At 33.5% G+C, this 22,376-nt stretch overlaps 1 protein-coding gene and 1 long non-coding RNA gene across 2 annotated transcripts; both read left to right on the plus strand.

Moving 5' to 3' along the window:
- Positions 1–4,751: 4,751 nt before the first annotated feature.
- LOC146949651 (TAF RNA polymerase I subunit A) lies at positions 4,752–16,206 on the plus strand. Its single transcript, XM_085745595.1, has 8 exons — positions 4,752–5,225; positions 6,267–6,383; positions 7,015–7,100; positions 7,757–8,220; positions 8,576–8,751; positions 10,157–10,242; positions 15,308–15,441; positions 15,557–16,206. The coding sequence occupies exons 1-8, from the start codon at positions 4,884–4,886 to the stop codon at positions 16,033–16,035; spliced, it is 1,884 nt and encodes a 627-aa protein (XP_085601721.1). The 5' UTR covers positions 4,752–4,883; the 3' UTR covers positions 16,036–16,206.
- Positions 16,207–17,904: 1,698 nt separating this feature from the next.
- Positions 17,905–18,559, plus strand: LOC146949652 (uncharacterized). Its single transcript, XR_015027352.1, has 2 exons — positions 17,905–18,023; positions 18,208–18,559. It is a non-coding gene; the product is annotated as an uncharacterized LOC146949652 (long non-coding RNA).
- Positions 18,560–22,376: the final 3,817 nt, after the last annotated feature.

Below are 22,376 nucleotides of genomic sequence, written 5' to 3' on the forward strand. Positions count from 1 at the left end.
GTATTCAAGTGCCAACGAAATGAGGTCCATTCCTTGACACTTGAATACCATCGTTCAAGATGCTCATCGAATGTTGGAGTCCTGCCGATTAACAAGTTTGAATTGCCCCATCCAGTGTAAGACAATTGTTGCAGTTGGAATGTGCAATCCAACTACAACAATCATCTTACCTCTGAAATGGGGTAAATTCAAACTTGCCAAACAACATGGACTCAAGCATTTCGCTCCACATTCATGCTTTCCTTTGAAAAGAATAAATTTTTGTTAGGTATTCAAGTGCCACCGAAATGAGGTCCATTCCTTGACACCTAATACCTTCATCTAAACCAGCCTAACAAGAATTTAATCTTTTCAAAGGAAAAACATGAATGTCGAGCGAAATGCTTGAGTCCTCGCCGTTTGGCAAATTTGAATTACCCCATTTCAGAGGTAAGACAATTGTTGTAGTTGGAATGCACCTTACCCTAACTAACGACGATCTTCTGGCGGAATCAAGCTGTTGATGATATCTTCAGTTGATCTCAGCAACGTCACCCGCATATCGATCCACTGGAACTTGGTGTGCTCCCAAAACATGCTCGTCATGTTTTCGTCGTTCTTTAACTCCACCCAAGTGAATGATACTCTCCCCTCGTCGAGCTTTGGACGTTTATACAGAATATTTTGCACCTTCCTTGTGTCTCTGGGGTTGACTCCTTGGTAGAATTCATTCAGTTGATCCTTGAGACCTCTTAACCTTACATCAAGGCACCGAACCTTCAACCTCTGAGTTTCTCCGCCGTTGAATTTTGCATGAACGTCGATCCACCCGGCCATTGCTTCAAATCTACACAATTACAAATTAAACACAATCAATGAAAAACTCATTCAAACATTTCATCAAACACTTGGAGTGCAAATTATACATAAACCCTAAAAATGATAACTACAACATAAACATGCAAAGATCAAAATAATTAAGCAATATTACTCATTTGCATGTAACATTGTATCATATATTGCAAAAAACAAAATAACCAAAAATTAAACAAACCCTAAATCTAAAAAAATCTAATCTAAGTGTAAAAAATCTAACATAATCATGCAAACATCTAAACATCATAAGAATTAAACACTATAAGTCATTTGCATGTAGCATTCTATAATTTCTTGCAAAAAAATTTAAAATTTTAACAAAACAATAAACCTAAAAAATTCTAGATTAAGTGAATTTTTTTTATCATAACAACATAGTTTAAGTGAAAGCTTCCTTGTTCTTGTTGTTGTAGTGTTGTTTGATTTGAAGTTGAAGGAATTTTGGAGTTGGGTAATTTGAGAGAAAATTGAGATTTGTGTGTGTTGTTTGATGAAAATGAGGCAGAATGAGGTTCTGCCTGGGCTAATAACATCATGCAACGCAACTTAAGTCACGCAGCGTGACTTAAGTTGCGTTAACATTACAACTAGCGTAAGTTAACTTACGTAACGCATGTTAACATGCGTAGGGGTATATTTGTATTTTACTTTGGGAGTGAGCAAAACTGTTTGGGTAAAGAGCAGGATTCTAGTCAAATAACGATTGCTTTCTGAAATTGTTTGGGCACAGATTCAATGGGCTTTAACCAACTCTTTTTTTCCTTCAGAAAGCAACTCTTCTCACTTTTATTTTTGCTCTTCACACACCGCAAAAAACATCAAAATACCTTCGGTGACAGTTAACTGCTGCTTGTTACACAACAGTATTTGCCGAGTGACAATTAACTTTTGTGGAGGTATTTTAGTATTTTCGCAGTGTCTGGGAGCAAAAATGAAAGTGAAAAGATCAATTTCCCTTTTTCTAAGGCGTAACTCATGGGTCGTAACTCTGATGTGTGACATTTTTTTCGTCGAATGGATGTGTAACACTTATTGGAGAGTTAGTAGGAAAAGGAGATGAAATATTTTGGAAGAAATTATAGAATTTTACGTATAAAATGAGCTTAAAGTTTGATTTATAAGTTACTTTTTTCTGTCAAAAAAGGTTACTTTCATGATTTTGTTTATTTAGCTTTTAACGTTTTTAACAATTCAATTTTGATTTATATGTTGTTAGATAAATTTCAATTTTATGGGTTGATGTTTGTGATATTTTTTTAAGCAAGTTAGATATATAAATTATAAAAGGTAGTATAAATAGTTGGGGAACATAAACTTGACTCAGCAACCACAAGTCAACCATAAAAGGGTAATACAACAAACATTAACAAAAAGTGGTATAAAATAGCCAACTGGATGTAAATCCAATGATAACCCAAAGAGGAGTGTTATTTGAACAACCTTTAATTGACAACTTATGGGGACAACCATAATTTGTAATGAACGAATAGGTATTTGCACGAAAATCAAAGCAATAGAGAGATAAAGTAAAAAATAATGTGAGTATGAGAGAGAACGTTGTAGCAAAAGTTGTCACAAAATGGATGTTCAAATATCATTTCTCTAACCCAAATGCATCGTCGAAAAATACACGCATACACAACTCAGCAAGCGCAACGTGGGACCCGAAACTAGATTGTAAAAGAAATCGATGTGTAAAAAACCGCAATAGTTGATCGAACCAAAACAACCAGAGACAAGTTTGACTACTAAATCAAACTGTCTTTTGAGAAATGGTTTACAAACCGACCGCCAACACGGATTAGATTCACGTACCAACCACCCCTGCAAGAAATCACAACAAGCCTAACTAGCCCTTTCGAGCAAAAAGAAAAATGTTCATAAATAGAAAACTCAACATTACTTATAATAAAGTGGCCTTGAATTATCAGAAAATTATTAAAACTCCTTGTAACCCAAACCTCCACTTATGTAACATCCCATAAAGTCAAAATTCCACTTGAAGCTCTAACTGATGGTCTAAGAAAAACAAACCGAACATGATCCCCATAAAGATAAACTAACATACTTATTCACTGCCTCTAACTTTGTTTCTTGTAAACACAACACCAAAGGTCTCATCTCCTTCACCAACTTTTGAACTCCCCTCCAATTCTCCCACCCACCTAAACCTCTCACATTAAATGATAATAACTTCATTTTTACCATCAACCCCCTCCACTTCCTCCAACAACCCCAACCATGCTATAATCTCAACCTCACTTCCAACATTCACCTCACACATCCCCCTCCTTCCATCCACCGTCCTTTCTCACCAACCCACTGAACATATTATGATTTGCACCTTTTAGTTGTACTACGATAGTCTTGCCTACCTCATAAACATCATTCATAGCCTCTTTAGAATTACCATGAAGCACTATCCAATTCTTCGATCATCTGGATTCCTCGTGGACGAAGATACTACTGACAAAGAAACTCCATCTGATTTACAAAAAGAGGATATTAATTTCTTAATTATCGTCTTATTCTTTTTGCTCCTTTTGAGAGAACGAATCAATTCATGTTTATCCTTTGTCACCAACCTTGCTACTATTTTCAAATCCAATAAAGATGGTGCCACCTTCTTCGAACGAGGTTTATGACCAATTTTTCCCCTCCTTTAACACTGATCCCCACAGACCCTTACTACTAATGTTACAATCATTATGATAAACCTCTGGTACACAATTACCTTTGAGCCACTCATAACTCCAAGGTTCCGGTCCCACTGAATCATCACACTTGTGAGGACAAAATTGTCTTCTCCCATGCCTTACCTTTTTTCTTTGAGAAGCTGAAACATCACTATTCTTGTCGATTCCTTAATTGAAATCACTACTATTAGCCTCCTCTCGTCTTTCTGATTCCTTAACTGCTTATGTAACCGAAACTTTATCGTTAACTACTAACTGTTGATCATTACTATTAGCCAACAAAGACTTTTTCTCTATGGTAACTGTTTCAACCCCATCAACTTTCGGCTGATCTCCATTGTGTTGCCCCTACTTTCCTTCAAATTTCTATTTTTCTCTTGAGGCCAATCCTCATGTAATTGAATGACAAATGTTTCAATCTTTATTTTTCCCTTTTTTGATAGAATTGGGTCTTTATTGTGTTCTTGTTACAATTTATATAATATTTAATGTTAAATAAAAAGATATATAATAATGAATATAAAAAGGTTTTGTTAAAAAAAATTATTTCAATTGAACTCATATAGAATGTTCACACTTTATAAATAAAAATAATTCAAAATAAATTAAATTATTTAAAATAAATAAATATTTACTTTAATGTCATTTTATATTTATAAATCACTTCAACGATTTTATCTAACACTTTGTTTTCAATTATCTAACTTTTTAACTATAAATCATCAACTATCGATTATTAGCTATAAACTAGTTTTTTTGTCAAAAAAAAGCTATAAACTAGTTTTTTTAGTTTTTATTTTTGATGGATGAGTTTTTTTTTGATAAAATTTCATTCTTCTTCTGTTTAAATTAATTTTCATTTTTTTTTTATGGTGGTCGGGGTTCAAACTCCAAACCTTTTATATATATATATATATATATATATATATATATATATATATATATATATATATACATTGTCATTATCAACTGAACTAAGCTAACAAATATAAAATTCATATGAAAACATTAGTAAAAATCCATTTAATTGAATATTGAAGATCCATATATAAATCAATTTTTTTTTTGAAGGACCATATATAAATCAATTAAAAAGACAAAAATGATATAAAAAAAAAATATAAATGATATAAATCAATTAAAAAGACAAAAATGATATAAAAAAAAATATAAATGATACAGTGAAGAATGACAAAATCCATCGTTGATGGCACAACACCTTAAACCCTAAACATCGAAATTCTTCTTCCACAGCATTCTCCATCCTCTCTTCACTAACCTCTTGAGAAAAAGGGTTTCAACTTTCAACAGTGCTCGACGTGAAGAATCTTAATGGTAGCAATGGAAGTCGAAGCGTTAGATATAATACAAGCAGATACCAACATTACTCCAACGAAACCAACCCCTCGCCGCAAGAGAAAGGACGATGCTAACCACCAACTCTCCGCCCGGAAAAAGAAGGAGATGAGAATCCGTTTATCTCTTACAAGACCTTCTTACGTTCTTCGTCTCTGTCCTAAACCTCTCAGAACAGAGCATCGCCGGAGATTGCAGTATTTGCTGCGGAGACTCGTTAATCAGCAAGATTGGGTTTCAGCTAGTGGTGTTCTTAGTGTTTACTTGAAAGGAACTGTTAACGATGCTTCTCCCAACAACAACCGTTTCAAATTTTGGGTATTCTTCATCTTTCTTGTTTCTGAATATCCCAAATTTCTTCAATTAAGTTTAGAATGATTATGCTATTCTTTTAAATGATTATGCTGTTGTTTGAAAGATTTAACAATTTAGTTTAGAGATTAATTTCTATGCACTGATGGTGTAAAACTTGTTTACACATGCATCCAATGCCATTTTTATTGGTTAGTTTTTAAAATATCTCAACAAATGTCTACATGGTGTAATTGAATGGATGAATGTGTAAAAAAGTTTTACACTGTCGATGTATACAAATTATATTGATACGTTTAGAGGTTAATTTATATGCACAGACAGTGTAATTTTTTATAGGTTGGGATAAAATATACAAATTATATTGATACGTTTAGACGTTTAGATGTATACAATCAAGTCACAATGTAGTGCCATTTTTATAGGTTGGTTTATAAAATATATCCACAAATGTCTATATCACGTAAATTGATTGGATGCATGTGTTAAAAAGTTTTACACTGTCGGTGTATACAAATTCTACTGACATCCGATAGGAGCTCTCTCATAACATCAATTTTAAGATACATTTACAAAAGTGGAATGGCATGGCGAAACAGTAGATTTCTATTGGATGTCAGTGGAAAACTGGTTTGCTCTGACCGTGTATATCCTTTAAATTTAAAGGGGATAGAATCGATTTGGAAAAGCTTTGTAGCACTTATATGAAAAATAAATGTTTTTTATTTTTGTTGTAAACCATGGGTTTAATCATGTAGGAATACTTCATGTTTGAGGAGTTGTGAGACACTTGATATGGGCACCTATTTGGACATTTGAGCTGTGGTTTGCCATGTTATGGAAGACTAGCTCCTTTTGCTATAACTGACTAGTATTTGTATAGTTAACCACATGTTGAAATCATATTACTTTACGCATAGATTGAAACCAGCCTCCCTTACTTCTGTTACCTTTTACCCCCTCTTTCTAAAGTTGTTATACATTTTTGCTGTAGTTTCTTTCATCATTGATATCCTGAATCCAAAATGTATGCCTGTGTATATGTAGGTTTTACTCGAGCTTATTAAGCATGTGAAAAACTATTATATGAATCCAACAAGGATCACAAATCTTTATGATATTTGGTCAAAGAAGATTGGATTAATGAAGACTTGGCCAGTAGAGGTATATTTCAGAAACACTCCTCCCAAGTTCTTTATAATGGCTACCTTTATAATATTATTTTGAATAGGTATTTGAAAAATTCTTGCATATGCAGCTATGCTCGTCTTTTCACATACTAACATTATCTTCTACAATATTCAAGATCTTGATGGCTGAGTTCTAACCAAATTCCAACTTTAATGCTCAGTGTTCATTACCATCTATTAAGTTTTTTTTTTTCTTTCACTTTTTTCTACTTTAGCACAAAGGTTACAATTTTATAACAGATTAGCTGAATTTTACATGCAGAAAATTCTTTCAGTTCATTATTGAAGCTTAACTTTCAAAGGTTCCCTAAATTTTAGATGTAATTCTTAGTAATTTTGTAAAGATTTCTTATTAATTTATTGCATGTGCAAGCTAAGTGAGAGTAATCAGTATTGTGTTTAATGATTATATGTTTGTTCCTATTTACATTATGTTGCAGCCTGCTGTTGCACAACTCTTCTATATCCAATGCAAATAATCTCACCAAATCTCTTATAACTTCAGTTCTAGTTGATAAATAACTTATATTTGCAATTGAAAAACTGTTATGGGTAGGTTGATTTAGAACATTCAAATTTATTGTGTATTTTTACTTGGAAAGCAGAGCAGGTATGCAGTTCAATTGGAGTTCTTGTTGTTCCGTCTTATGCAAGGCGATGCTAATCAAACAGAATCTCAGCTGTCTGTATGGTATGCTATATTAAATTTTAATGCTTAGCTCTTTACCTGTAGGGGAGCCTTGGCACAATGATTATATTTGCTATTGTGTAACTACTAGAAAGTCATAGGTTTGAGTCATGAAACCAAATGGATCCTGCTCTTACTGAACATTGGCGTGGAAAGAGCGGCTAGTTTCAGTAGAGACATATGTGTTGCATCATGATGCCAAGGAGTGAATTGTTTCAAAACTTGTCATCACAAGATAATGTGGTCAATTGGTTATTTACCATTACCGTTCTATTCTTTAGCGGGTGATATATTGTTCTGTAAAAGTTATATTGCTCATAATTGTTGATGAAGTATTAATGATTATCGCCATTAGTATTCTAATTCTCAAAAAATTTAGGAATAATACCTTAACTAAGAATATGTATGGTTCTCAACTATTCATTATGAAATACTGACGACTTATAACTTAACTGATAATGACTTAAACACCTTTGACTTTTTTCAATTGCTAACTTTCCTTGATAAAGCATTTTGTCCTGCATTAATGACGATTTTTACTTCAAAAATAAATTGCACCTTTTGAGAAATACTGTTAGTATGGTTGCTTAGTTGGCTCTAATTTTGTCCTGCATCTTATCCCCCGGTCTCTTTTTTTTGTCCTTTTGTGTCTTCATTAGCATTGAGCAAGAGAAAACTGATAATGATCCCGTTTCAAAGATGATGATGGGTTTGACATTCTACGAGCTGTGGTATTCTGGGATTCCAGATGAATTTAAGTGGAGAGATTTAGATCAAATTGACCGTCAAGAGAACTCACAAACGGAGGGAACCTCATTCAGCAACAAGGTACATACGGAGGGAATCTCATTCAGCAACAGGGTCGGACAGTCAGAATGGCATAATTCAGTTGAGTCGCACATGGCAGACTCCCAATATCAATGTGACTCAGATTCATCTGTCATGGGTGATGGGCAAATTTCTGGGGAGATTGGCACCAATAAAGATATGATTGTTTCCATGGATGTTGATGCTAACCATAGAAGAGAAAAATCACATCCAATCATTGAGGTAGGAGGTTTTTCCTTGACATCTGATGAAAATCCCACACAAGATATCTTGCATACTGATGATCTTGATCTTGGTAAGATTTTTGTTTTCTGATTAATCATTAACGGCAGATTATCTATTTCTTGTGGCTGCACACCTGTATGAGAATGTGCATGCACATATGCTTGTATATTTTCAATTTTTCCTATCTGATTTTTTTCTTCCCAGATTGAAAATATTGATTTTGTCTTGCATAATAGTTTGATAAGGCTAGATTTTAATTTTCTCATGCCTGCGATTACTGTTTTACAGCAGCCACTTATTAGTCTTATTCTAAATATTGCTCTTCATTTAGCATTTATACTCTCACATCAGTCTATATTTTAGATAGCGTTTGCTATTCAGCTCACCTGTAACTTTACTTTTGATTTTCTTATGCATTTATTTAGGGAGACTTGATTTGTGGTTGTTACCCTTGCGTTTTCCGGAGGGGAACGGTCTGCGTGAGTTCCATATCCTGCACAGAGATCAGTTTAATGACTACTATAACAATGCAGAAAATTATTTACGTCTGGCTCTAAATTCAACATCCTTTGCATCAGCAGCATTACTTCCATTAATTCAGGTATGGAGCATACTTTTCAATTTCAAATAATTTTGGAACCACTTCACTACTTTTGGTATTGGTATTTGTAATTTTTGAATAAACTGAAAAGATGGTTTAAAACTTTGAAGTTATAACAAGTCACTAGTTACGTAACCCCATCCCCAAAATAAAACAAAATTTAACTTAGATTTCACTAGTAGTGTAAAACTTTTCTGAACTATGTTATTCAATAATAATATCTGGCCACATCGCAAAAAAAAAAAAAACATTTTTTTTATGTAAATTGATATTCTTTTAAGAAGAAGCCGGGCCAAACAAGTTTTTAAAGAAGATCTAATAATAAGAAGTAGCTTACTTTACATGAGTAAAAACACAACCGGTAGCTTCAATATAAGCCATAAGAAGATCTAATAATAAGAAGTAGCTTACTTTACATGAGTAAAAACACAACCGGTGGCTTCAATATAAGCCATAAATAGTAACTTTGAAATGGCTTCACTTTAGTGGAGCTTTTGTGCCATAACCTTCCTTCGACTCCTACTCATCATATTTTGTATAATACATTTCGTAATTTTTATTGCTGTCCGTGTAGAAATGTTAAACTCTTATTTCTATTTGACATATACAATTATAAATCCGTTGCCCCGTTCAAATTCATCTACTCTATTTCACATTTTCTAACCTTCCCTTGATGACTTGAGCTTTTGGATCACATCCCTTATAGTGTCTCAAAAACCTTTATTACCAACTGATTAGGAGCTCAGTCCTTGCAATTTGCGATCCACATCCATCATTATTTAATTAAATTCCAGTACTTGGATAAGAGGGTGTTTGGCAAAGCTTATTCGGGTTTTTCTTATGACATAAGTGTTTGTGTAACTGTTTGGAGACTTATTTTCATAAGCTACCTCAGATGTCCTATTTTCCAAAGCTATTTTCAGTGTATGCAGAGTTTATTTTCATTTCCTCTTTGATTGTAAAAACAACTTATTCATAAACTCTTTTACTTAAGTTGTTTATCCAGACATTCTCTAAGTAGGCCGGAGCACAACCTTCAATTTTCTACATGCATTTAAGAGCGTTACTAGTGATTAAAAAAAAAAAAAATTGTAATCTAAACAGACCATTTTTAGTTGTTGGGATACTTGGTCCTTTATTTGACCTTCTCTTCCATATGCATGTCAGCATGTGTACAAGCATAATATGAAAATATAATTGGCTTGGATTATTTGAAATCAATTTTTCATTTTAACGTGCACAAAACAACTATATGTGCTCTGCAACTCTGCTGTATGTTTCCTTTCTGTATGTACATGCACATGCATATTTTGCATCTGCTTGAAACAATATATACGATAATTATTTTCTCCATGGAATAATTTTGAGATATCAACAATTGCTTCACTTTATTTTCTGTTGACAGCTGCTGTTGATTAGAGGTCGAGTTAATGATGTTCTAACTTTACTTGAGAACCAATGCAATAGTTCATATTCTGTACTCCCAATCAGGTACACATCCCTTATCTTATTGTTGAAAGAGAAAACAAGAGTGCTATATGGTTAAAGCGTGTGTTTGAATTATACTCTGGAGTCAATTTTATCTTGGCTCGAAGTAATAATTGCAAAAAATATCGGAGATACTATCCCTATTTACATGATATGATATTCCGATACAATAAAATACAAAGATCGTAATATTAATATGCTGAAATAGCGGCGCTATAGCGCTATTGCATAGCTGTATGTAAGTGCAGAAACAAATCCGAAATGTGTGCACAATATCAGATATACGCAGAAACATATTTAAAAATAGAGCGAATACTAGAGGGAGACCAGAAGCTACCGATCTGAATCAGACAAATATTCACTAGAAAAGACAAAGAAGTTGCTAGTGAGTTGAACTCTGGAATCGGCGTCATAATTGGATCTCTGGAAGGAGGCGTGTGAGTCTCACATGCCGGTGGTCTGGGCGCCGCGTAGATGGTTTTACGGCATTCACCGTGCAAGGCGGCAGTCCGACGGTCGCAGCGGCAGCCCTATGAGATTCTGACTTGGTTCTTCTAAAACAAAGAGTCAGCACTTACTGTTGCTGAAAAACCCTAACAAAATTGAGAGAAAAAAATAAACCAGAGCTTGAGATACCAATTAAAATATATTAGAATTGCTTATGAGAAATTACTTTCAGCCTTGTTATTTATAACCAAGTATTTACAATCAAATCCCTTGATAAATAGTGAAGTTAAAACTAAATAGTTACAACTTTTCAACATCTCAACACTCCCCCTCAAGGTGGTACGTATACATAAGTTATCCGAGGACTCCATAGAGATTTAGTAAAGATATCTGCGAGTTGATCCTTGGAATTGACAAATGAGGTTCTGATGATTTCGGTGATAATCTTCTCTCTAAGAAAGTGACAGTCACCTTCAATATGCTTTGTCCTCTCGTGAAAAACTGGATTGGAGGAGAGGTGTAAAGTTGATTGATTATCACATACAAGTTCCATTTGACCAACCTCACAAAAATGTAATTCTTGCATTAAATGTTTCAACCACACAAGCTCACATGTAGTATGAGCCATAGCTTGATACTCGGCTTCTGTACTCGACCTGGCGACAACAGTCTGTTTTTTGCTCTTCCATGAAATCAGATTTCCGCCCACAAAAATGCAATAACCAGAAGTAGACCGTCTATCACTTGCATCTCCTGCCCAATCGGCATCTGAATGCCCAACGATATTTGTATGGCGTCTATCCTTTTCCAGGCGCTCTTTTGATGTACTTAGAATTCGACACAAGGAGAGATAAGACTGACTTACGATGCTAACCAGAAAAGATATGTCTGGTCTGGTCAAGGTGAGATAATTCAATTTTCCCACTAGTCTTCGGTATCTGCATGGATAAGAATAGGGCTCCCCCTGGTTAGGAAGAAGCTTTACATTAGGATACATATGAGTATCAACTGGTTTACTATCTATAAGACCTCTTTGCTCCAAAATATCAAGGGCCTACTTCCTCTGAGAGATAGCAATACTAGAGTTTGATTGAGCCACTTCAATCCCGAGAAAGTAACTTAGAGGACCCAAGTCTGTAGTCTGAATGTTTTGAAATAGATGTTGTTTTAATGCCTTGATACCTTCATAATCATCACATGTAATTACAATGTCATCAACATAAACCACAAGGTAGATATATTTATTTGATGATGAGCATTTAAGAAAAATAGAATGATCTGATTCGCAACGGGTCATCCCAAGCTGTTGTAGAACTTTGCTGAGTTGACCAAACCATGCCCGAGGTGATTGTTTCAAACCATACAAGAACTTTTTCAATTTGCAAACCGAACTATGCCCCCCGAGCAACAAACCCAGGAGATTGCTCCATATAAATCTCTTCTTCCAAGTCCCCATGCAAAAAAGCATTCTTGATACCCAACAGAAACAAGGGTCAACGTTTCATGGCAGCCATAGCTATAAAGAGACGAACAAATGTTTCGGAACTAGTGAGAAGGTATCACTATAATCTTGACCATATACCTGAGTATAACCTTTTGCCCCTAACCGAGCCTTTAATCGATCAACCTATCCATCGGGTCCCACTTTGACATTAAACACCCACCTGCAACCAACAATAGATTTTCCAAGAGGAGGCGGAACAAGCTCCCAAGTTTGTTTGATTCTAACGCAATCATCTCATCAATCATGGCTTGTTTCCACCCTGGATGAGATAATGCTTCATTAAGTGTCTTAGGAATTGAGACAGTTGAAAGGGCAGAAACAAAAGGCAGGTAGGAAGAAGACAATCGGTTGTAGCTCAAAAAATTATAAACAGGATGAGGATTAGCGGTAGACCTTTCATCTTTACGAAGAGCAATAGGTAAGTCAATAGGACGCTCAGGTGGAACAGTAACAGGAGAAGAGACTGGAAGAGTATTTGAATCACTTGAATCAGTAGCATGGGTCTTAGAAGTTGAATCATTGGAATCAATAGTAGTTGTTTCTGGAGCTTCAACCTGTCGACGCTCATAAGTAATACCATACTGACAGAACTCAAGGTTAACTTGTGACTATGGAGGATTGTGAGTAGAGACAAATGGCTCAAATAGAGGAATGGACATCACCTGGGAAGTAGTAACATCAGTTGTAGAACCAGATGTAGTGGGTGAAACAAAGAATGTTCTATCCTCGAAGAAAGTAACTGTTGCTGAAACATAAAAACGATGTGCAGATGGAGAATAACAACGATACCCCTTTTGGGCTTTAGAATAGCCCACAAACACATTTGACAGCTCGAACAAACAATTTACCGCGGCCAGGAGAGAGATCATGTACGAAACACGTAGATCCAAACACATGAAGAGGAACAGCGCACAGTGCCTTGGAAACAAAAGTATGGAATTTCATTGCCCAATACTGATGATGGCATGCGGTTTATCAAATAACAGATAGCAAGAATGGCATCACCCCAAAATCTGAAAGGTGCATGGGCATTGATCAATAAAGTTCGAGCTGTGTCAACCAAATGATGATGTTTTCTTTCAGCGACGCCATTTTGTTGCAGTGTGTGAGGACAGCTGGACTGATATATAATACCATGAGAAGCCAGGAAGGAGTTAAACGATGTAGAAAAATATTCTTTTGCATTGTCGCTCCATAAAATTCAAATTGTTTTACCAAATTGGGTCTTTATCTCTGACCAAAACATTTGAAAGGCACCAAATAATTATGAACGATCCTTCAATAAGGTGATCCAGGTGCATCTAGAGAAATCATCATTGAAAGTGACATAATATTTGTATCCCAAATTAGACGGCACACGACTAGGACCCCAAACATCAGAATGGATGATATCAAAGGGAGAGATTGATTTTTTATTGGCACTACTTGGAAAAGATACCCTGACATGTTTGCCAAGCTGACATGATTCACAATCCAGTGGCTTTAAATACGAAAGATGAGGAACTAATACCTTTAACTTAACCAAACTTGGATGACCCAAACGACGATGAATGATATCTGGAGATGTAGAAACACCACAAATAGTGGATGGATGAGAATGGAGATAATAGAGACCATGTGATTCAGATCCTGTTCCAATTGTCTTTCCCGTACTTCGGTCTTGTATAAGGAAAGAGTCATAAGAAAATGTTATAGATCAATTGAGAGATTGAGCAAGTTTACTGACCGAGATCAAATTAAAAGCACTTCCAAGTACAAATAACACATAATTCAAGGGTAGAGATGGCAGAGGTGAAGCTTGACCAATACCAGTAACTTGTGCCTTAGAAGCATTAGCAAGAGTAATGTTGTGAGGTATCTTAGGAGGTGACAAGTTAGAGATAAGAGAGGGATTACCAACTACATGATCAGAAGCACCAGAATCTAAAATCCATAATCCCGTGGTGTGAGATAGGTATACCACAGAATTATTGAAATGAGCCAAAGTGGCTGAAGAGGAAACCAGTTGGATCGCCATTATGCAACACGAAACAAAAACCAGGACGGTGCCCTTTGGACACCCAACAACTGAATTATTATTATTATTATTATTATTATATATATATATATATATATATATATATATATATATATATATATATATATATATAGAGAGAGAGAGAGAGAGAGAGAGAGAGAGAGAGAGAGACACACACACACACACACACACTACAATAGATCCACCTTGTTCTGTGAAGGAGCATTTTAGCAACCAACACCTTTTCATTTAGACCAAAAACTCAATTTTTTTTTTTTTTTAAATATCAAAAGTCAGGGATACAATTGTAATTCAAGTTTGATCATTAATGTTTTTTCTTTGTTCTGGCTGGGTTGTCTCTCACACATTGATTCTCTCTCTCTCTTTCATTCTTCCATCTTTGAAAAGTGAATATTCTCGATTAACGTTTGAAGCCACCGTCGATGTTTTCTCCGATTCCGAACACGTAACATCAAAGAAACTAAGATACGATTTCCCTGTATTTTTATTATATTCTATTCCTATATTTCCACACGTAACATCAAAGAAAAATCACTAAAAAAATCAAAGATGTTCTATATTTTTATTATATTCCGAACACGTAACATCAAAGAAACCTGCTGTTTTAAGCGCTTGTCCAGTATGTTTCAATTTGGATTGAAGTTGCAACACCTTCAAATTTAGGCTTCAGGTCCTATAAGCATTGACTAAATATCTTTAGATTCAGGGGAATGATAGAATATAAGGAAAATATATAATATTAGCATGAACTTGAGTTATCTCATAGGATCAATTTCATATTTTAGAACATCTCTTATTATTGGTTTCCTATTATTAGTTATTTATTATAATGATTTGTTTTTCAATTAGGATTAGAAGTCCTGTATCCTTATAAATAGGGGTTAGTACTCGATCTTTTTACATCATTGAATTGTCAAACATATTTTAATCATTATTGTTTCTATGGTCTCTTTATCTAAAACCCACTACTTCAGCACGTGCATATAATCATTAAATGAATTTGACAAAAGCAAGTTGTGGTAATTTACCCATATTGCTTTTTCGTTATGCTTATGAAGTTACTGATGTGGTGATTACAGATTACGAGCTATTCTCCTAGAGCATTTTGATCGAAAAAACACTCGCTTGATTCAAAGCTGTTTTGAGGATATATTAAAGAAGGATCCAACATGTCGTTATTCTTTAGCAAAACTTATAAAGTTTCACCAAATGGGTACCTTCATTCGTAACAATTTCAAATAAATTGAATATTTTTTTTTTCTTACTCTCTGTTTCACTTGCTATAATTTCCTTTCCTTCATTAGATGGTTTCTTCTGATATGTTGCAGGGTACTATGGTCTTGAATCTCTTCTGGAAATGATTGCTTTACATTTAGATGCTACAGATGCAGAATACAATACATGGAAGGAGCTCTCTGTATGTTTTTCTAAATTCTCTCCCCTTGAAGACCACACGTCTACATGCTCCATTCAAAATGTAAAAGGGCAGGGGCAGCAACATCACTCCTTTCGCCATACCCCAAAAATATTTATAGAGGGTATATCGGCAAAATCTTGGAATCTTCGCTGTCGGTGGTGGCGTACAAAATATTTCAGCAATAGCAAGTTTGAGTCAAATATTAAAACTGGTGATTTACAGTTACTCACATGGAAAGCAGCATGTGCATCGTACATGTATGGACAAGAGTTCAGCTATGTTGTGAAGGCCTATTCTCATTTACAAAAAGAAAATGACAATGATTTATTGCGATTCTTGGATGAGCACAAGAGAAATTCATATGGAATTTACAACAAAAATAGAAAATAGCTACATGTATAAGATTAAAGTGATAAGATATATTTATGGCATCATGAATAGTCATTATTTGATTAATTTGTGTTAGTTATGGGTATATCTTTTTTGGTTTTAACTCCATCAAATTTGTAAGCGTTTGTTGAGTTTTTACATAAGGTCAAAGTTGTTGAAAGATTTAGGAAATCCTCGCTTTTTAGGGTTAGCTCTTGGGGTGAGAATTCATGCTGAATGCACGTTGAATCTTGAAAGAAAAGGGAAAATTATATTAAAGATTCATCTTCTTTTTCTTCAGCATGGCACAAAATATATCACCCACAAAATCTTATCATGGTCTACTCATTCATATCTTTGCAATCTAAATTTTACTTTTTGTTCTGCTTGCTATCTGGGAAAAGTTCGTAGACTACCTTCACATGCTTTGACCGATGTTTGCATAGCTCCTTTTAAATATGGCGGAGTAAAACTTTTGTTTTTGTTACAATTGAAAAACGCATTTAAGCCAAAATTATATTTAATCATATGTTTAAACAACTTATCTTTATATTATAAATTAAATAGTAATTTTATATTTTAATATGTAATTTAAATAAATAAAATGATTTTCAATTGGTTTTTTGATGAATTTTCATACAGATTTGTAGGTTATCAAAATTTTCAACTCAAGGAAAAGAGCAAGAAGAAAGAGCGACAACATACTTTGTGCATGACCTTTTCCTCAAAAAAAATACCTTGTGCATGACCTCAATAAATTTAATAATTTTTCAGTTTCCCACATGTTCCCTTTACTGAAAGCATTGTCATACACTAAAGGTAGACTCCTAGTTTTAGGGATAAGGATTTCCTGCTGTAATATTTACACGCAGTTGCACGTTGTAGCTGTTCTACACCGTCTGATCTGAAGTGAACGGTTAAGATCTGACATTGTGTGAAATTGTTGAAATCCGTGCTGTGAACTGGGACCGTCAGATCATAGATTGATGGCTGAGATTTGCTACTGCGGCAAACTGTGTGAATTTGCTACAGCAGCAAATCCTGATCCCTAGTTTTAGATTTTAATTTTGTTAAATTGTAATTTAGTTTTCATGCATATGGACAGTGTAAAATGTTTTATACCGTCAACACAATACAACCAGTTATGCGTGTAACTTTAAAAATGGTTATATATGATAAAAGAAAAATAAATATTTTTAATGATTTTACGATTATAATTAATTGATAATATAAAAATTCTTAACAATGATAGAGTATATGAATTAAATTCGTTAAATTAAGCCTCTAATTATACTTTTCATAAAATGTAAGTTTTATAACATTTATTCTATAAAACCTTTTAATAAGAGTTGGATTTATTTTATTTTATTTTATTTGATGCATTTTGGAATTGACAAAATCGTCCTTTTTTAACACATTCATATCATATTTTGGTAATTATGATCATTTTCACCATTTAAAAAACAATGAATTTGTTTATGTAGTAAAAGATTTGAACCCTTTAAAAAAGTGGTCAAGGGTTCGTATGTAACAATAACATGGTAACCTAAAATTAAAAAGTGCATGTTTTATTTTGATTTACCGAAATAAAAAATGAATGTTAAACATATATTTTAGTAATTATGACTACTTTCACTGTTTTATACTTTCCTTTTTAACATACTTTTTATATACTTTAATTTTGATCACTTTCAAACTTTTTTTATTAAATTAATTTCCTCATAGAACATTTTAAAAATATTTTCCCATGCTGGTAGGAAAAAGGTGTGTCGAAAAGTATTTTGTCTACGGTCAAAAGAAATTATTACCGTCAAACAAAATTATTACAAAAATAAATGTCCTTTAATTTATTACAGTCAACCAAAATTAATAATTCCTTAGAAAACTCAATAAATAGCTCCTTATAGGCATTGTTTGTTCATTCACATTTCAAAAGAACATGGCAACCAAAATCAACCGATTGCACTTCTTCATTGCAATTTTATGCATTTCTTCTGTTTTGACTTCAGGTAACAAATTTAATTATTCATGTTTGATCACGGTAAACTAGTAATACATTATCTGTAGCTATATGTACAAGGATCCCTCAAACTTGTTGTATATCCACAAATATAAATTGTTAGAATTTTAATAAATTTATGAATTCAAAATTTGATGTGTGCGTAGTTTTTGACAACATTCAATTGATTGTAGGAGGAGCAATTAGTTCAGGACCTGGTCCATGCAAATTGACAGTAGGAGGAGCAAATACTTCAAAACCTGGTCCATGCAAATATTGCATTCCCAAAGATTCATGTGGAAATAACAATCAAGATTGTATTAATTATTGTGTAGAAAGGGGGCTTCCTAAGGATGGTGCCACATGTGAAAATGGTTTATGTTGTTGCTATTATTAGTTGTACCTTCGTAAAATATATTTACACACACTACCATTACGACTAGTGAATAAAATAAATGCATGGATTTTTGTTTTAGTTCATATGTCATAATAATTCTTTGTAATCACTTCGATTTGAAGAGAAATTTGAGCTCAAATCTAATCTAATCTAATCTAATCCTCTAAATGATGTTAAAGTTGATAATTCTATGTTGTTTTTATACATATGGTTTACATGAAAGTTACGAATACAACACAATTCAAAAACCACAGTGGTAATTCAAAATTTAAGTGACTACTTTGTATTTCACTAGTTACATTCTCAATCAGTGATAAAGAACGTATTACTAATGAATTTTGCAATAACTATCAGACCGTTGGTCATCACACAACATCTAGTCGTAATAAGTTGAATCATGAGAAAAGTTTTGCTTACAATAAGTAGGATAAACATAACGTTGAAAAGGCGCTGCATAGAAAAGTTTTGCTTACAATAAGTAGGATAAACCTACTTATTTTTCAATGTTAGGTTTATCCTATTCTTTTTTTTTTATTTAAAAAAAATAGTATGAATCTAACGTTGAAAATGGTGCATAAAATAATTTGATGTGCAAATAAGTCTAAAAAATTTATGGATTCCTCCTTTCCCCTCTGAAAGGGACTCGTAACATTTTGAATTATCCGACTCATTTTGAATCAAGTTCTCACTTCTCATGTATTATAATTTCTTTTGTTAATCTATTTTGAAGTGTCAGACTCATAATATTTTATTATTTAAGGTTGTACTTTGTAAGGTTTGGTGAATGTTTACGCCCTAGCTATTTTGTGTGGATAATATTTGATGATGTGGTAGTTATTTTTAGTTGTTTGTTTGTGCTATTGATCCTTTTGGTGTGTATGTGAAAAAAGGAGTAGTTTTTTGTTGTATATTTCATCACTTAAAAAACGGGTCGGGCCAGTCCGTCTACCCCGCCCATCAGGCCATTGACCCATGTTAGGCCGGACTCTAATTTTACAGCCCATGTATCAGTCGGGTCGGGCTGACCCAACCTAATTATATGTGTTCGGCCAGGACAAGCTATTTGACACCTCTAATTGATACTATATGGTTGTAGTATTTGTTTTTGGTGTGAAATTTCGTTGAACGTGGGTTCACAATTTATGGTAGTAGTATTTGTTTTTTGTGTGAAATTTCATTGAACGTGCGTTCAACTTGGAGCAACAATTTAAGGCGAGAAATGATATTTGAACAACCATTTTTGACAACTTTTATAACAACTTTCTCTCTCATACTCACATTATCTTTTTACTTCCTCTCTCTATTGCTTTGATTTTTGTGCCAATATCTCATTTCCTTTCTAAAATTTTGGTTGTCACAAAAGTTGTCACATACATGGATGTTCAAATAACACAACTCATTTAAGGCTTCTCAATTTCAACGATCTATGCAGCATGACTCATACATACACCCACACCAAATATAAGGCGTTGACACATTCATTGTCGAGTTTAATCAGAGGTACAATTATTTTACGTATGTATTCATTATCGAACCTTTAAATTCCAATAGAAATATCAACAATTATATCAATGAAAATGAACATTGGTTACCAAGCAAAGACCATCAAAACAAAATATTGTATTTTCAATTTTGCTCTTATGAAAGCCTTTTATGCTTTCTAGACCGATTCACTTACGTAAATATGTGTGTGTGTGTGTGTGTGTGTGTGTGTGTGTATATATGTGTATATATATATATATATATATATATATATATATATATTTGGTGTAAACCTGTTATCCTCCGCGCATGTATTTGCGGAGACTAATCTCTTGAGCCTTGTGAAACCCTAACGGCTGGAAAACTCTCCCTAACATGTTTCTGTATGCGCAAGACTGGATTCAAACCTAGAACATTGGTTAAACTAGAAGAGACTTACGCCATTTCATCTAAAGGCTCTTGTGTATGTATTTTTTTCTATATAGTTATTCTTTTTTTTAAACATATATAGTTATTCTTATAATGTTAGATTTTATTATAAACCTTTTGATTTTACAGTTTTGGATTAAGGACATTTATATAATTTTGTTAATACACATATTTTACAACTTGAGTTTTGTAATTTTCTCATAAACAAAAATTGTTCTTCACTTTTAAAAAATAAAGGCTAAAGTGCACTTTTCCCCCTTAACCTTTAAAAACTTGCAATTTTGGCTCCCTAAGTACAAAAACTACAATTTTAACCCTCTATGTTTTAGCCCCTTTGCAATGTTAGTCCTTTTGCCTAAGTTTGACTCAGTCAAAGCCTGTGTGGCATGCCATGTGTATAATAGCTAATTAAAAAAATAAGAAAAAAGCCACATCTGAAATGATTAATTAAAAAAATAAAAAATAAAAGAAAAAGGGAAGGAGCACGTGTGAAGACTTTTTTCCAGCAACTTCATCAAACAATCCTTCTCCTTCATCTTCTTAAGCTATCAACTTCAACAATTCCAGAAGATTTTTTTTTTCTTCCCAAAATCAAACCAAAAACTTAAAATCAAATTAAAAACCAAATCAAATCCTAAAACAATTTCTGAGTTTTCATTCAAACCCTACCAAACTCCTTCATCAATTTTAAGAGTATGAGTAAATTTCATTCAAACAAAAACTTCAATCCATAACTAAATCACTCTTTTCTTTTCTTTTCTTCTGCAATCCAGATCCAAACTCTTCAATCCAGAATCGTTAAACCAAGGGCAGAAGAGGTAAACCAAAGGCCACTAAATTAGTTTCCAGATCTTCATAGAACGTGTTGGTATTGGTGCTCCGGAACCGTGGAAACTTAATTCCATATCCAAATAAATTTGACCCGCTTGTTATTGATATTTAGGGTTTGTTTAAAATCGGAACCGTACAAACCCATTTTTTTGTGGTTTGGGTTTTGGAATTGGCTGGGAACGCTGCTAGTGAGGAACAATAGGAAATAGGAACTGAACAATGGTGGTGTTTTGCCTAATTTTCACCAGCTTCTTAAGAACGTTGGAAAAGGAAAAAGCAAAATTGGATATGCTCTCAAGAACTAATCTTTTGTTTGTTTAAGAAAAAACTAACTAGTTTATTTTGATTGGTAATAGGCTAATACAATATCATAGCAGTGTTGAACAAAACAAAAACAAAACATTCACTTCACTTTCAAGCCACAAAATATCAAGTTGTTGCTGAGTTTGATGAAGGTTGGTGTGTGGTGGTTGGTGTTGGTAGAGAGGAAGAAGGGTTTAGTCACGTGCCCCTTCCCTTTTTCTTTTCTTTTTTATTTTTTTAATTAATCAATACAGATGTGGCTTTTTTCTTATTTTTTAATTAGCTATTACACACATGGCATGCCACACAGGCTTTGACTGAGTCAAAATTGGGCAAAAGGACTAACATTGCAAAGGGGCTAAAACATAGGGGACCAAAATTGTAGTTTTTGTACTTAGGGGGTCAAAATTGCAAGTTTTTAAAAGTTAAGGGGGGAAAGTGTACTTTAGCCAAAAATAAATTATATGTCATGAAAAATAAAGTGGGAGAAATTGTGATGAAATTCAACCAATCACCTCGCAAAACAAAACATAAAGGGTGTGTTTGGTAAAATTAAGCTATAAGCTAGCTGATAGCTGAAAAGCTAGCTTATAGCTGATGACTGGTAGCTGAAAGCTTATAGCTGAAAAACTAGTTAATTGAAATTAAAGTGTTTGATAAAATTAGCTTTTGAAATGACTGATAAATATAAAATGACATAAAAGTACACATATGTTTAGTATTTTTTTGAGGACATATATTTAATATGTTATAAATATAATTTATAAACATTTTTAACTAATATATTTATTATAACAATTTTAGTTTATGTGAAAGTATTTTTTTTATCTTTAAAATGATTAATGTAATATATGAATTTAATTGAGATTAGGGGAGCTTTTTATGGATATTTATTTCTTGAGTAAATTACACTCCCCTCCC

The sequence above is a fragment of the Medicago sativa genome, chromosome 2 (assembly GCF_051527215.1).
Source record: "Medicago sativa cultivar Bolivia chromosome 2, Bolivia_mono, whole genome shotgun sequence".
Lineage (NCBI taxonomy): Eukaryota > Viridiplantae > Streptophyta > Magnoliopsida > Fabales > Fabaceae > Medicago > Medicago sativa.